At 37.0% G+C, this 17,328-nt stretch overlaps 1 protein-coding gene across 4 annotated transcripts in view; it reads right to left on the reverse strand.

Moving 5' to 3' along the window:
* SOX6 (SRY-box transcription factor 6) overlaps window positions 1–17,328 on the reverse strand; it is a 370,211-nt gene that overhangs the window by 224,622 nt on the left and 128,261 nt on the right. For all 4 annotated transcript variants that reach the window (XM_054515289.1, XM_036383763.2, XM_054515290.1 and 1 more), the window contains exon 3: window positions 4,890–5,133. In XM_054515289.1, the coding sequence (XP_054371264.1) occupies window positions 4,890–5,129 (240 nt within the window). In that variant the 5' untranslated portion in view covers window positions 5,130–5,133. The remainder of the gene's footprint in view (window positions 1–4,889; window positions 5,134–17,328) is intronic.

Genomic DNA, 17,328 nt, shown 5'->3' on the forward strand with positions numbered 1-17,328 from the left:
TTCTGCCTTTCTGATGGCAGTAGCTTTGCTAAGGCTATATGAAGTAAAATGCGATACTCGATGATTTAAAATTATTTTAAAAGGAAAAAATACATATGATATGAAAAAATCTTCAGTTTCTCTGCTGCATACATAAATCTGCTCTCAGTACTGCTGAGATGTACACACAGCCACAGTGGAAAGGTAGGAAGCCTTTCACTCCTTTGGCAAGAAGTCAACAAAAGATAGAGTCTTGACGTAATTATGAAATATCTGTCAATGCTGCCATTTGAGATAAAATCCACCAAAGAGATACAGTTTCTAAATCCAAGGGATCTCTGAATGATGTTACAAAATGTACAGGGAAACACAGCATATATTTGGAGACAATTAATTTTATTTGTGTGTGTGTGTCTGTGTTTGGTTTCCCTCGGTCCCAGGGAAATAACACCCATCGCTGAGACTGGGTTTGCTGCAGGGGTTCCCTGTGAGAGTCCCTCCCATCCAAATAATACCAGAGCAAAAGAGATGTGCCTGCCCTCATCCAGTGCATGCACACACTGTCTCACTAACTCCCACTGCCAGCTGCCCTGGGGTCATGGGCAGGGGGAAACAGCAGTGGGAAAAGAAAAGGGTCCAGTGACCGCCTACAAGTGATCCCCACAGTGCCTGTGAGCTCCTCACAACCCCTGCTTGTCACATCAGGATTGGGGGTGGGAAAAGAACTGACCTCTCTGTGGATTAGTTACTGTTGGGAGCAGATAAGGAATTGTGCATTTTGGAGAAAGGGTCCAAATTTCTTTAGATTAAAACTGCTAAAATTTATTATTCATGAGTCCCAAGTCTAGCCTTAATAGCATAGGAATACACCACCCCATTCCTCAAAGAAGGTGTATTATAATACATCTAAATCTGTATTTTCTTGTTTGCCCTGCTTTCTCCTGATACTTCACAGCAAAAATAAAAAAAAAAAAATCTTTGTAATTTACCTCCTGGGCTGTGTGGGACTCTGTATGAAGATGGGGGCCATTCCTGGTTCCCCAGTGAGCAAACATGTTAATATTTTCCATTTCTTTACATACTGACCAATAAATATATTACCGGGATACAACCACTCAATTACTATTAAATTTAGCAAAATTAAGTATTTTTGGCCTTTCCTGCTCATCCTCTCTGTTACCTTAACAGAGACAGATTTTGGATGCAATCTAAAAATTTTACTGTTTTCTTGCCTGCTTCTCACTGTCTCATTGGACAAGGCACAATACTTTCACCATTATCTTAGTACCACTTTGCCCTCTTCCCTACAGTTTACCACAACTAATAGATATGGCCTTAGCCTGAAATAGGTTTTATTTTCTAGTAGGGCTACAATCAGCAATAAATACCCAGAGATCCAGGTGTTTTTACACTAAGTTACAGTTAGAAAGATAAGTATAATCTTTTCAGCCCAGTAATATGAATTTACAGAAATCTTTGGGTTGCTTTATCTTCCCCCCACTGTAACATCAAATTGGCTGGTGAAATGATACTGGCAGTATAAGTCATTACAGGTCTGACGTTACAGTTGTTACACATTGCTGAATCTGTCAAATGAAAAGGGAGCACAAAGGGAATTTCCAAATGCAGCTGCTATTTCCCATTTGTTAAATCCTTTTATTACACCATATAAGTACACAGCTGGGAAATACTATAGAGTAGGAGTTAAAACAAAATATTTTGGCTTCCAGACATTCAGAATACACAAAGGACTCAGTGGAAAGCAATGCCTGATATCAAAAGGGAGTGAAAGTTTGAAAACATTTCTAGCCAGTGTGGTTTTTTTCTGATAATGAACAATGTAGTTTAAAGGTATCTTACATTACAGAAAGTGCTGCATGCCATAAATGTTACGTAGAAAAGCAATTTTTTTTCACTAAAATCGCCCTCCTACTGTATCTTTTCTAAACTTGAGATCTGTACAGCCCTCATAGCAAATTATGATGCATACTGTGTGCTCTTTCAAATTCCAGTGAACTCCTTAGTAGTTTTAAGGACAGAAAGGATGCAGGATTGTGCTCTTAATTAGATACCAGATAAAAGAGAAATTTTTCCTCCCCATATGTCGACACAGCATTCTTTGAATTTACTACCTTTTAAGCAGACAACACACATTATTGATGCATTTTAATGACAGCACTACTGTCTTTACTTTCAAAGTAAATGCTATGAACAGGTGCTTCTTCAAATCTGCTTCTAAAGGGTCCGTCTGGGAAAGGTCAGAAAGTGCTTACCTTCTGGGAATTTGGGTTTATTAAGTAAAAAAGTGGCCACTGCCACAGCACCTATCTCAGAATTGCCCAACTCACCTTCTGGAATCTGTCTTTCTGGAAAGAAACATCTCTCCTCCCTCTAAGGAGTATGAACATGTTTTCATCAGTATAGTTGCAGGCCTCTCTAAATTCTTTCTTAACAATATAAATGCCTGCTTGACCGAGATACTTCAGAGAAACTCTCTGCAATGAATATAGGCTTAAATGTTTGCTCATAAAGAACATATTTAAGTGAGGGGAAAAAAATAATGAAAAATAGAACAAGGTACTTAAAAAATGAGGGTCCCCTCAAGGAGAAAAAAAAAATTTCCCCAGGTCACTATTGTGATCTCACAAGCTACCTAAGTAAATACACTTGGACCTTGCTCTGTACATTTAGAGCTCTTTTAATTGCAACCAAAAAACATCTTAGTCTTCACTGGTAGCCAAGCCTTGTAAATTAGACCCAGCTCTGCGCTGGGAAGAAAAAAGATCCATTTGGTTTAGCTGAGAGCTTGTGAAAGAAGTCTGACATATATCCACCGCCAGATTTAAGCCTAGGGACTTGTGGAAACTGCTAATGATTTTCAGGACATTCATCTACATGGAATATTTACTGGAAAAAGGAGATAGGAAAACCAGAGTGCTAAGTCCCTCAAGCAAAGTTTATGCACCTGTTCTGAAACATGAGAGGCTGTGCAGTGATTCGTGCCTGTCCAGAGGTACAGCGAGTGTTGACATGACAGTGCAGCATGAGGAAAGGAAACAGAGATTGCTCTCTGTCACTGGGACTGCAAACCCCTCCAGAGCAATATGAGCACAAATGATCACACTGTACAAGGGCCAACCATTTCACCTCACTCCAGGTCCAAGGAACAGGCTGAACCAAAAAAAAAAAAAAAAAAGGCATGGAAGGACTGCTGGAATCTAGTAGTTCCTTTCTCTCTAGGACACGGAGTAATTTTATCTATGATACTGGTGTCCTAATATCAAAATTCCAAGAGTGCACCTGCCTCTCTGAATGAATGGAGAAGTAGCTGATGAATTCACAGATTAACTTTTTCCATCAACAAACTGGATCAGTCCTTTCTAGTCTGCATGCAGCTTGTCCTCCTGATAACACAGAAGTTTAAATTATTCTAATGCCCTTATTGCATAACTTGGGCAAAAGACTAACTCTCGGTCCAAAATTCTGAATATAAGCCATAAATACAACTTACAACCTACCTTTCCAAATCACTAATCTATGATTATTTTTCTTTAAAGTGATTTTGCAGTGGAAGTTTTGCCTTCTTCATGACAGTTACCCAAATGCCTGAGAATATTTTAGGCCTGACAGAAAGTTCTGCACTGGGTGAAATTTTGCATTACAGATTAGATAGCATTTTTCTGGTTTGGTTTGATCTTTTGAATCAACTGGATTTTAGGAGAAAAAAAAACAACACTATATTTACAAAATAAATCTTATTGTAGTGCTATTATTTAACTAACTCCAGACATGATAGTATGCACAAAGAACTCTGGTATCTCTGTTGAGAGAATACATGAGAACTATTGTATCTAGTCAAATTTGAAATGAATCCATTATTGTTAGTGGTGCTAAAAAAAATTCTGCAATTGTGCTTAACATTATTAAAATCTGCTGATTTGTACAAGAAAAAAAACTATTTGCTGAAAAAAAAATCTGATCATAGATATTTAATAGAAATTGAGAAATTTTGTGAAAATGCAAATTATTCTTTTTAAGCTAACTGTCTGAATTTAAGGTTTTTGAAAGTCACTTTCCAGAGAGTCTGGAATTATGATGTTCTAAATTTACAGAACACCTAGCTGCTCCACATACCTTAATTCTGTTTCTGAGGAACACATGCAAGGAAAATAAATTGACTAAGATGCTCTGTCCATTCAGCCTTCATTCAGTGCCCATTTATTGCAGAGTTTTGGGGATTCAGAGACAGAGTTACAACCACTAAATAAATTATATTTAGGCTGCTGAAGAGAATAGGGATAATAGTTCTGATCATTTCCAACATCACCTGTGTATAAGTGGTGATCTAGCTACTCATAAACACCTTTCCTTCCACAAAAAGTTGTAATTTCCTAAAAGCACAGTAGATGTTTGTGTCACCTAAAATGCCAGCTTCTTTTGTGTCACCTAAAATGCCAGCTTCTTTGTTGCTGTGTAAAGATATAATATTCTAGATTTGGTAGGTCCTATTTCTGAAACATGAGTAAAAAAAATACATTAAAGTTTCTTCCTTCAGCACAACACTTTGCAGATGACAAACAGTTGTGAGCTACATCCTCCTGTCAGAAATTAATGCTTGAATATATGAGCTAGAAAGGTTATGACATAAATCAAGGTATGAATGAAAACATAGTAATTGATGCATTTCCTTTCAGAAGGTGAACTCATCAAATGACCTCATTCAAATAGACCTCTATACTTAAGTAAATTATACAATTGTAATTTACAATTACACCATACGATGTTGATCTACTGCCGACGCTTTAACATTTAAAAAGCTTTACACCTGCACACGCCTTCCCAAAGATTGCAGTGAGCAATCTCTTACAGCACTAAATTTGGAAAGGCCCTGTGGGGATGGCCAAACTCACCATTCTGTGTTGGGCTGAGATTACTCCGTCCCACTCGGGGTCCTGCTGGATGGTGGTGACCAGGGTGGGGAGCTCCTCGGAGTGAGGTTTGTTGTGCATGACATTGTGTAGAGGCAGATGAGGGGCCGTGTGCTGATCACTGTTGCCCTCCTCCTTGTCTCGTGGTGCTAAGTCCTGGGTCATTGTTTCCTCTCCATCAGCTGCACATGCAAATGGAGAGGTAGCCTGCTTGGAAGACATTCTTCTGCGAGACAAGAGAAGGAGACAAAAAGAAAACATTGGTGCTCAGTGACAAAAAAAAAAAAAAAACCAAAATCAAGCTCAGAACAGTCCTTTAAGTGCACCACACCTGCCTAGAACAGTAACAAATTAATCACCTGCAGTCAACAGAATTTTGTATTCTAAAAAGCACAGGCTTGGGGATCTGGACCCAAAACACTGAGGAAAAGTACTCCTTGATGCCAAGACAAGGTCACGGTTAAGTTATAGGGCATCATTCTGTACATTTAGACTTGTCAAACAGTATCATTTTCTCCAGTCATAAGAAAATAGTGATTTTATTGGTATTTTCATGCTGATTGTGTATGAGTTCAATTCTTAAAACTCTTACTCCCATGAGCAACCTGAAGCTTACAAGCAAACCTTTAAAGGAGAGAGCTCATCATGCTTACCTGACCTCATTCCTTGCAAGCAGAAGATGCTTTTTACATATATGAGAATAAATTTTAAATCCATTTCAAATTCTGCTAAATGAGTCCTTTTGCTGTTTGTTTAAAGCTGTACTGCTTTTTGACAGGGTAACATTTTGCCCAGTTTTACCTTTCAGAAAGCGTTTTGAGAAGCTCATGTGACAAGTATTCTAAACCTAAAAGGTTTGTTAAATGGATGGACAATACCTTAGTAACATTTTACAGTTCAAACTAAAAACCTAAAATAATTATGTTTCTTTTCATTTTAGACATGAAGTACAGGATATAGCTCAACAAAATACTTTGAATTACTTAAAAGTGCAATGAATAAATGCACTGATTTATGTTAAATGCCTTTTCCTAATAATGGCCTCTTACTACCATCTCATATGCAAACACAGCTTTCGCCACAGTTTCTGCACTTAGATGAAAATATTACTGACTTCAACTTAAAATCTGAAAACACTATCATTTAAAATTTCTAGTAAGATTAACTGCAACTGTTAAAACAATCATTAATAAACCTGAAAAGGGACAGCTAAAATATATTAGTTATTTTCCCAGGTCTTAGTAACTCCAGAATATCCTTGACACCGAAATTGCTGAGAAACTAAGGAATAAGATCTTCACCTTAATTGCTTTTTAACAATAATTGATTTCATACCATTTCTTTAAAAATGCACAAATCAGTTAACATAGGAAACCACATGAGCATTTTTCAAATTAGCAAATCATTAACTTGCTAGTACTGTTTCTACAGACAAATAAATACTGATTAAAGGGTCTGGAAATCTGAGACTAACAGTTAAATTTACAAATCTGTCACATGCTTTCATGAATATTACAGTGAAGGAAATATCAAGTGCAAAGAAAAATAATTAAGTTAATTCCAATTTAAACAGTAGTTTTTATGTAGCAGCCTGTGTTTCACATAGGATTTAACAGCTAATGCTAAATTTCTCACAATTAATGAGGGAGTTCAGATTTAGTATCCTACAGTGAAAAAAAAATTAATATAGGATCAACTAATCTAATTATGTACAGTTCAATATGAAAGTATTACAAGCTTTGAAGTGCTCTGAAACATATTACAACACTGATACCTATTTAGAATAACTATTCTGTAAATAGAGATAATCCTGCCTCTTAAACTCGATACTGGTGGGGGAAAAAAAGGTTTGTGTTTTCTTTAGGGAAGCCTAAATGTAAGTGGGAGTCTAACATGAGTGTTGCCAATAAGCAGAACCGAGGAATTTAAACCGTGCGTTGCATTCTTCCTATGCTAAAGAATTTGTGTTGATGCTACAGAGAACATGCCAAGAGTTCAGCAACCGGCATTATCGTGTGCACTTCAAAAGGTTCTGGCTCATAATTGCTATGATCCAAGATAAAATAAAAGGTTGCTTTCCCTTTTCTCATTAAAGTAGTCACGTTAATGCAATCACTCACATGAAAATATAAGTCATGATTTGCGTAATTTGAAAACCCGACATGAAAACCGAAAGTCACAATAAAGGTTTTTCCTTTCTTTCACCTTCTCAACAGATCTCATTCCTGTTTCATACTGAACGAGCTTCTGTGTAAAGCAAGAGCTATGGCTGTTTCTTCACCATAAATTAATCATGACACAAAACTAGAAATGAAAATGTCTCTTAAGAATAATTTCAACTACAAACTGCACCAATGAATAATACTGCACAATCCTAATTAAACACAACTCTGCAGCTGCAAAAATAGGCTGAATATGTCCAAAGCTATGAGTTGGCTTTAAAGGCTGGTTTGTTAGGGACTGTTTTCTTAAGGAAGGCTGGGCCCTCAGTCTTAATCAGCCAATAAATTATTTCCTGCAATTACATTAAATAGAAAATTATCTTCAAATTGGGAATGTTAATTGAAAATCAAAATTCAGACTGAAGTTTAGAAATTACATGCTGAATATAATTAGTCTAGAAAGGCTTCACCTCTATTTCATAAACAGGCTTTTGGTGTTTCCCCAAGTGACCATTCAGCAAAGCTATCTACTGGTAATGCACTGTAAGGGAAGCATTTTTTTCCTTGACACGTACACTAATATACCTTCCTCTTATTCATGATATTTTAAACACAATTCAATAAAAATCTCCATTCAACTGCTGTGAAGTTGATTACATAAAGGGACTTTGTTAATATTAAAAATAAATTTATAAAAAGTCCCACTGACTAATAATCTCAAGCCACACCCAGCAACTTTTTTCTGTACTGGAGCAAGAGAACAGACCAAGGGTAGGGTTCAAGTGCTTCCTAGCTCCACCTACCACTTCTCCCCAGTGCTACATAATGGACAGACACCTTCCATGCTGCACTTTAATCAGTCACCCATAGCCTTGGAGCCTGGAAGGGAAGACAGGCTGAGGCAGGTCTCCCAGGCACTTGCTTTTCTCATGGCATAATTTTTAGGGGTGTGTTTCACTTCTATTTTCTCCAAAGCTTTGTTAAAACAACTAGATTTAATGGTAACTTTTTGGTTGTTAGATTAAAAACATTGGGTTTAAAAGGACAGATGTGTAGGGACCTGTTAGATTAAGCCCTCCACATTCTTTTGCCAGCACAATCATTAACTCAGTGAATATACTTCATTTTTACACGGCTTCCTAAGGGTGTCCAGTTATGCCTGGGTTTGCAATCAGGAAAGCAGGGCAAATTTAAACTCTGCAGATGGGTGTTATCCAGCCATTTGGGAGAATTCTGAACACATGATTCCATCAGGTCAAAAGGCAGAGTTCAGTCAATAACTCCAAGGTCTCATTCAATTCCAGTGGAGAAGACTCTGGCCCAGTTGAGTAGTTTATGTTTATGACAAAATTAAGCTGTAGAGCAGCGTGTTGTGTTAAAATATTTCAATGTTAAAATATGAGCATGAATAGCAGTCAAATTTTAAGCCATAACAACTTCCCAATTTTATATTTAAAATATTCAAAATGCATTTGCTAAAATCCCTGCTGAGAGGAGGAAAAAAAAAATCAATATTCATAATAAATAAGGCTTGTAAAACTTGTATCTGAAATTTACTAATTTCCATTATAATTTTTTTTTTTTTTCTGCTATTATCAATTAAACTCACTGGAATGATTTAAAAAAAAAAAAAGTTTCTGATAAAAAATATCTCCCTAGTTATAACCCCTGCAAACAGGGGTTTATAATGGAAGTGCTGACACAACCCTAACTACAGCAGCGCAAATGGTGCCGCTATAATACACAAAATCAAGTTCTATTATTCTAAACTATCCTCGCTCGGGGGGTTTTCTTTACTGTGCTCCCAGACAAACTGCTGAAGCATGAAAAATTTAAATGCAATCAAGTGGGTCCAATTCTACTTTACTAGAACAAGTGTCTACAGTGGTACAATCTTAAAAGAAGATGCAACAGATTTGTTTGGTGCTTTTCTTTCTTTTTTCTTTTTTAGCTGTTTATTTATAATACTGTGCAGTGGAGATAAAATAAGAGAGGAAATTACACTCACATTATATCAGTATATTGATTACACAGCACACAATCAGAAAGAAAACTACATTGTGAAATTGTTGCTTTGGTTAAATTGACAGATTAGCTGAACACAGCAATCACTAAAGGTGGAAAATATATCTAATGGATATGAGAAAAGGTTGGAAAAGGCCCTAATTAACTGAAGTCCTATCACCTACTCAATTCTGAGAATTTAAAAAAACTTGATCCATATTTTCCAACTCTAGAATAAATTCTACCTCATTTTGAATTTGAGACATAAACAAAATGTGATAATTTATCAAAAGGTCAGTAAACCTAAAGGATTGGACCCCAACTTCAGTCAGCCTCAAGTAGAAAAGCTAAAATTGAACTGCTACAGGCTTTTTTACCTACAAAAACCTAAACACAATCCCAAACAGTTTCACTTGCTATAAATGACCTGATTTTTTATTTGAAACCAGAGAAGAAATTCTCTCTGCCCTAAAGAAGACAGCCAGTCAGATTGACAAAATGTTGGTTTTTCTTTTTTTCCTACATCCAGTGTGTTATACCTTTCTAAATGCAAATGTTAATACTTTTTTTTTTTTTGTCTAAGGTTTTCCTCAAATTCTTCAAAAATTCATATCCTCTTTTTCAAACAATTAGCTGGTAGTCCTGACATGAAAGGCTTCCAAAGCCTGAAAAGTCTTCCATCCCTGTTGACTGCTCAAATGATTAAATGTTACAGTAGAAATTAAGGCAAGACGTGGAGTTTCAGCTGCCAGACATTTCAGAACCAAGCCACGAAGTATAACAACAGATAACAACAATGCAATGGCCCAGACACTGTTCCAAAAACATATAAACTGAGCAATAACAACAGATCTATGACAAAGCAGACTTATAGTTGGCTGGGGATTCTCCCTTCTGCTCTGCTCCACCCTCACAAAGCATTCATAAACCTAAAGGCATGTCTACACTGCAGCCACATAAATGACTGCTTTGTAATGCTCAGATATCCAAACTAATTTTAAACAAGCTTGCTTCTGATAGCTCTCCAACTACAGTAGCATGGTGCTCAGATGGCCTAATTCATCCTGCTTTAGTGACTGCAGCAGAGACATAACCCAGGTCTACAGCTCCAACAGTAGATTGGAATCAGATTAGATTAGAAATATATTCGCTTACAGAGCTTTTATGAACAGTCTCCATTCCTTTTCCCCAAAGTGCCAGATTAAAGTACTTAAGTGCATGATTAACTGTAAGTATGCAAGCAGTCCACTAATTTCAAATTGGACTACTCAGTTTCAAAAAGTTAAGCACATGTCTAAGTGCTTTGGTGACTCCAGAACTAAATAAATTAAAAGAAACCATTTTTAGAAGTACTCATAACCTTTTAAGCATTTCCTTCTAAACTTTTATGCTAACCTGGTGTTCAGAACTAAAAAAAAAAATTTAAAAAACATAAAGAAATCAGCCACAGCATCTTATCCCCTTCCCAGGTTTTAAAATGTGCATACTCCTCCCATAATTTTAAACATTGTTACATTGTTAAAGGACCCTCCCTCACAAATCATCACTTTGCTTTGGGGTATATTAGACACATTATAGCTCAGATAGACTTAAAGAAAAATGAATGTGTTTTGGCAAGAGCCAAAATATTTTGCAGTTCTGCCTTGTAAAATAATGTTGTGTAGGCAGAACCCAGCAACGTAACTCACTGTAAAGCTAATGCTGTAATCTTGATGCCATCTTAGAATAAACAGCTATTTCCTAAAATTATGAAATCTTGTCTCTCTTTTCAAGGAGAATTAGGAACACAATTGAACAGTTAGTAAAAGATTTTGTACTCCTGGGGCCCCACACCACAACATAAATCCCTCTGCACAAAGCCCGAATAGCTCGAGAAGGCTGCAATGGGAGAGAATCTCTGTTTCTGTTCCTGGCTCTGAGTCACAGCAAGGCCTCAGGCCAATCAACTCAACTCCCTCAAGCTCTTCCTTGGCTTCATTTTGCAGGAATTCTACATGAATTAGTTACATATAGATCATAAACAGCACTGCAAGATTAGAGAGTTTATGGTAATCGCAGGAACCACCTTGGAAATAAAAGGGCGGGAGGGGGAGTGGAAGCAAATGTGATTCAAGAAATGACAGCTAAAATGTTAACTGAGCACCCAAATCTCTGGCTGAAATAAGCATCAAGCTAAGCAATACACCCACGGCTTCCAAGATACACACTCAGCTATTCTTGCATTTGTTTTTCCAATCCAGGCAAATTACCCTTCTGCTAATAGATACGAATCCAAATCACAAAGTTTGACTTCAGATTCAGACTTCCTCAAAGCTCAGAGGGAAGAACTTTTATGGTATTTCTTCTCCTTTGAAAAAAAAAAAAGAACACGAGGGGAAAAAAAAACCACAGCATCTTGGAATTTTTTGGAAAGTCATTTTCTTATGTTCTGCCATTAGAGTGACCTTCCCAGCCATGCAGCCACAGTGAACTACTAGGATTAGCGAATGAGCTCTTGTCTCTTTATCTAGTTCTAGAAAGCATCAAAATGGACACACCAAAAGAGCCTCACAACCCCTCTGGACTTTTCAGTGAAAATCCAAAATGTCTGTTTGGATTCATAAATGCCAAAATCACAACCTATCTTTTTAGCAATCTAAATACTCCATCCTCTTTATCCCCTACCAGAAGCTTTCACTGAGAATGCCTAAGGTGAACAAACCCACATTGAACACAGAAAAAGAGCAGTGAAAGAATAGTCACTTGGCACCTGGGATGTGCTCATCTTCAGTCACAGTAGTTAATATTTTCTATAGTTTATATTTAGCTGACAATATTGCTGTCACATTATTTAAACAGCTTGAGACTGTTCTTTGGACTGGAGCTCATATGCCCTGGAATGCTTTGACTCATGAATTGTTTCTCCTGATAATGTTACATCACGTAACCACCTCTGTTTAATTGGTTGGTATTAGCTTCTCAGTGATGGCTGCCTTTAAAGTCCTATGACTGGGCCATGTGTCTCTGGATATCCAATTTCTTACTGTTGGAAAAAGAAGAAAAAAAAAAAAAAAGGCAGTACTGACTTCCAGCTATCTTTACCAATAATTATGGGAACAAGAGTGAGCATGCCAAGAATTTATCCATCAGCAACTTATTAGGATTTGTTTTTCTAGGCAGCAAGTAAGAGAAAATACAATATAAATAAAAGCAATCCTTAACAATAAAATTAGAAAACGATGCTTGCTATAAATAAGCACTAATCCACATATTTTTATGGGTCAGAATTACTTAATTGTTTATCTGAATGATTATATAAATGGTTTTGATAAATGATGCGTAAAAACACTAAAATAAGAAAAACTTATTTTAGCATGTTTAGACTTTGAGACTTTACACAGAAGACAAAAATACTTTTTTTTCCTCCCTTAAAAAGACACTTAAGAAGTTGTTCTAATAACTGAAAATCTTCCTGATCACACTTAGACCTGGTGGGCATAAGTTCCTGAAAGGTTCATTAAATCCTTCAAGGCTCCACTAGAAACATGCTCCAATGGTAAGATACAGTATTCTTATATTATTTCCCTCCTATGATACAATTTTCAGGAGTTGCCTAAAATTCCATGTGATGAGTTAAACAGTTAATTTTCAATCCTGCAGGTGTGAAAGGTCACATGCCATCTCTCTGCATTTCAGAACAGAAATATCAATACAGCCAGACTTCTTTCCCCCCCTCCCATTTCCTACTCCCTCCTTTCCATATTTTTAGTTCTCTGCTCTAAGTCAAACCAAACAGCTCTGCAGACAGAGAAATGAAGTATCAGTTTCAGGCTCACCTGTAGCCTGTTGCACTAAAGCACCAAATTAGAACCTCCATGTAACACAAAACAATGGCTCTGCAGCTCAGTTACAGATTTTTCCTTTTAATAAAAACCTTACGCTACAAGCCCAAAAACATTTCTAGCAGGCAAAACATTTCTGATTCAGTAGAGGTTATGCAAGCATCAAAGCACTTAAATATAGGTGCCAAACCACATTGCCAGGAGCTCTTAGTATTGTGAAGTACTGTTACCTGACAGCTCAGTGAATATAAAATTGCTTGTTTCTCCAACTGAAGACAATCAAATTGTCACCTTCCATTGTAATAACACACAACTTGAGATCAGCAAAGTGCCAACACAATTACCAGGAAGAAACAAAATGTAACAAAAAATATCAGATCTAAAATTCTCTAAAGGGTAAACACTTCATCTGGCTATTCACACACACACACACAAAAAAAAGAAATATGAGAGATTCAGATGAGAGATTTTATTCTCACTATCAAATATCCTAGTTAATTTAGCAACAAGATTTATTTATAAAATAGAAAAAATGGCGAAAGGAGGTGATTCATGAAACACTAAAAATAAACACAGGTCAGAACTGTGCTGGGATTTTACTTGTGCACATTTAAAGTACTGCAAGGGTCAGCAGAGCTACTGCTAGGGACGAGCATACATATCTGTACTGTTGTTATTATAAACTCATATATGTGAGGTTTCATAAAAATTAATTCTAACTGGCACACGGCGTACTTTGGCACAAGCTACACATGACGTGCCACTTTTATTTGTTTATTTAAATGACTTCACTCTAAGAACTGAAAATGAAGTTTGAACTGCAGTCTGCCTCAGAACTGGGACTTTCAGGATATTAAAAACTGAGGAAAACCTTTGAAGGAGGTAATCTGAATACATGAAAAATAGCATTTTCACCATATATTTCTTGAGGTTATTCAGCAAGTGGCCTAAATATTCAGGAGTGAAATTTGCATTTTGGTGATGCAGAGATCTAATAACTAGAAATTGTTTTATATCTACAGTAGCTCTGGGCATCCTATAAACTACAAAAGAGTGTCCTAGGTAGGATATATACATGGAAAGCTATTTTCATCTAGTTCACAGAAATGAAACGAAACTTAAACCCTTCTTGAAAAATTTGCACTGTAGGGTGATATAATGGATTATCTCTTCTGTGGTGACGTTCCATTCACTACTAACACACACAAAGTTCCTGTGCATTTCTTGATGAAAATGCACATCACCTTCACATACTCTTTAAGGTTTCCCCAGCTGTGGGCAAGTTAGAAAAGAAAAGAGCAGAGCCAAGACTCAGCCTTTGACATCAGCGTTTCTCTGAAGGACTATTAAGGAATGGCAGTAATGGTCAAGGAGATTTTTTTCCACCCTGCACAGCTGCACCAGAGCCAGATATAACTCTAGCCCTTTGGCTAAAGCAGGTACAAGGACTACTTAAACACATTGCTAGCCTTGCAGAAGAAGATAAGATGCAGCTCCACATATCCAACCAGGAATTTCTGCTGTGTCTTGTCTCAGGTGCCTCATCCACAGGAGCTCAGGCGCAACATAGAAAAGATGGATTTTCCAACTGCAGCCTGCTCCCAGGCTTTGGCCTTTGATGGATGCTCTTGTGCACTGCACTCAGTGACAAAACACAGCAGGAACAGAGGAAGAAAGGAAGGTAGCAAAAACCCAAAACTAATTTAAAGGCCCAAGTACTTTGATCAGATAAAACATAACTAGACATGCCCATTTTTGTGCAACTTTGGGAAGTTCTGGTTTTTGTTCAGGGTCCTTACAATCAGGCTTTTTGAAGGCAGCATTGTGCACAATATTGCTTTGTTTTGGACTGAGGTCTATGCAATATGATCATTACCTGTGTGCACAATGGGAACCCCAAAATGTGTTCATAGACCCCTGCAGGAGCCACCTCATTCACCAGAGAGCTGCAGCTACTTCTGGGAGAAAGAAGCATTATGTTCAGAAAAAGATCACACACCTAGCTAAATCTACTCAGGAAATATTTGAGAAATACCCTTATTTGATGGGCAGTGTGGCCAAGGACAAGGGTGGAAACATCTCTCTTATTCCCCCAAATTCTCCACTGCTTGGGCTGCTTTTCTTTTTATTTTAATTACCTTCACTACAAAAATATGAAGAAAAAAGATAAATAATTACAACACTCCAAGAAATCAAATAAAGTACAACAAAACATTTTCTCCTCTATTAATTAAGGTAATCAGCTGCTATTAAGAGCAAACAATTTAAAGTTCAATTTATTGAGACTTTGAACCTTCTATCCTTTCACCAGTTCCACAGGTGAAATATCTACCAATTTTAACTGACTTAAAAAAAAGCCTGAAATAATAATACATTGTTATTCAAAGACTTAGCATGACATACTTAATATCAAATATTTTAGCTGTTATTTAGTTTTAAAAATAAATTGTTTAATACTAACCAGATTCCCAAATAAAGCTCTCTATTTTTTAAGGAATCCACTGAGGCATCTAAGGACTAGGCACTAAAAAGAATCAGAGAACATTAAAAAGTAATCATCACAGGAGAAACTTACACCACTTCACTATTCAGCTTGAAGAGATCAAGCAGCAGCAGTCCCTGCATGCAGCACTCTGAAACTGCATCAGTTGCAGAGCAAACTACAAAACTCCCCCTGTCTTTTGGTTTCAGTTCTGTAATGCACCACAAAAGTGTTAAAAATAAATAAAAATCTGCAGTAATTGAGGACCCTCCACTATCCCACCTCCACGGAGGGTTATAGAATACAGCATCTCCTCTCTGAGAAGGAAACATGCATGTCAAAATCAATCATAAGGGTAAAGGTGAAGAGTGCTCAGGCTCGGAATTGCTCCACATTTCAGAGTGTTCAAAGTTCAGTGTCAGTAATTTTAAATGCGTTAAAGAACATAATGAAGAACAACTGTCAGAGGACAAAAGAAAACACAGGCCAGCACATGTACCAAAGGCTTAGATTAAGTTGTTTCCAAATAATTAGAAAGTAAAAAGACCAACGGTCTAAAATGCAGACTTTAAAATATTGTCAGTGATTTTAAATATTTTTTACCATTACCCTGCACATCCAGTTAGATCCCCTGCAAGTGATTTTAGCTAAAAGGCTGAGATATCCTTTCATAACTTGTGATGTAGCATGTTTACCATTGAAATATACGGTGCCTTATTGTGGTTTTCATCTCTGACCCATTTTTTCCAATATATTAAGGATAAAACACACGATCTGCGTTTGTAAGGGAGTCTTGTCTTTTCAAACAGTGTCACTTTTTTTTTGCTCAGGGCTATATTTTGTAACCATTCCCCACTTATGTTTATTGGTAATAATTTATAATAGACAAGTAAACAGTGCATAATATGTGCAGACTATTACTTCAAAACTCAGATTTGAACAGTTTCATTTTCTCATGGACATTTGTAGAGGGCTCTGTTAACAATTTCAAAGGCAGTGCCATACAGAACATGATACACACATTTCATACACACAGATTTGCAGGCAGGTTTAGTTGGTACATGAACCATAAACAAGACAGTCCATTTCCTGTGGTTCTAACCCAAATATGTATAGAACTGAAAAGAAATGTATCTTTTAATCTAGGAATTATGACACAGAATCCTTATGGATTTTTGAGAATGGGTCAGATCTACAGACACTGTAAATCAGAGCAGTTGTATTGAGGTTAACTCAATCCTATTTATTCATCTAAAAATATATCCTTAACAACTTTTCTTGGCATTGAAGATTTATGTTGGGTCTTTTTGCAGTATGAAGTTTCTGTGTTTTCCGTGAAAAACTGAGTAGCAATATTAGCAGGAAGCATATGACACGATAATATTCCTCCAAACACTCATCGCAGAGAAATGCAAAAAATAGTAAGGTAGATTAGGAATAGTGGCAGACTGTATCCATTGCTCTCAGTATTTTTAAAGTGTATTCCTCTTGAGCTGATTCAAAATAACAAGACCTCTTCACTTAGACAAGCACTTTCAGAAAAAAACCCCAAAAAATTACTTCTCTGACTGGCATAAGAGCTTATAGCAGATCATAATTTGGGGAGGAATCAAACACAAACTACTGAAACAAAAATAATTTATGTTTTAATTTGAACATGAATTCTTAGGCTGCTGCTTGGCAAAGCACTGCAGTCCAGCAGCTCCTGTGGAGCAAGGTCATGAAGAGACGGGGGCCATCCAAATACGTAAGACCCCCAGTGCAGCAGGCACAAACTCTCACTAATTATTTGAGGTCACTTCACAACCACTCTGGCAGCCTCTGCATGGCATTAGCACCATGCAGAGCAGGGCTGAGGTGACAGGAGCAGGGCAGGTGCCCATCAGCCCATCAGGAGGCACACATTTGGGCAGACAAAAATAGAGTGTGAAAGGGGAGATAGCAAAGACCCT

This window comes from Molothrus ater, chromosome 6 (genome assembly GCF_012460135.2).
Source record: "Molothrus ater isolate BHLD 08-10-18 breed brown headed cowbird chromosome 6, BPBGC_Mater_1.1, whole genome shotgun sequence".
Classification (NCBI taxonomy): Eukaryota; Metazoa; Chordata; class Aves; order Passeriformes; family Icteridae; genus Molothrus; species Molothrus ater.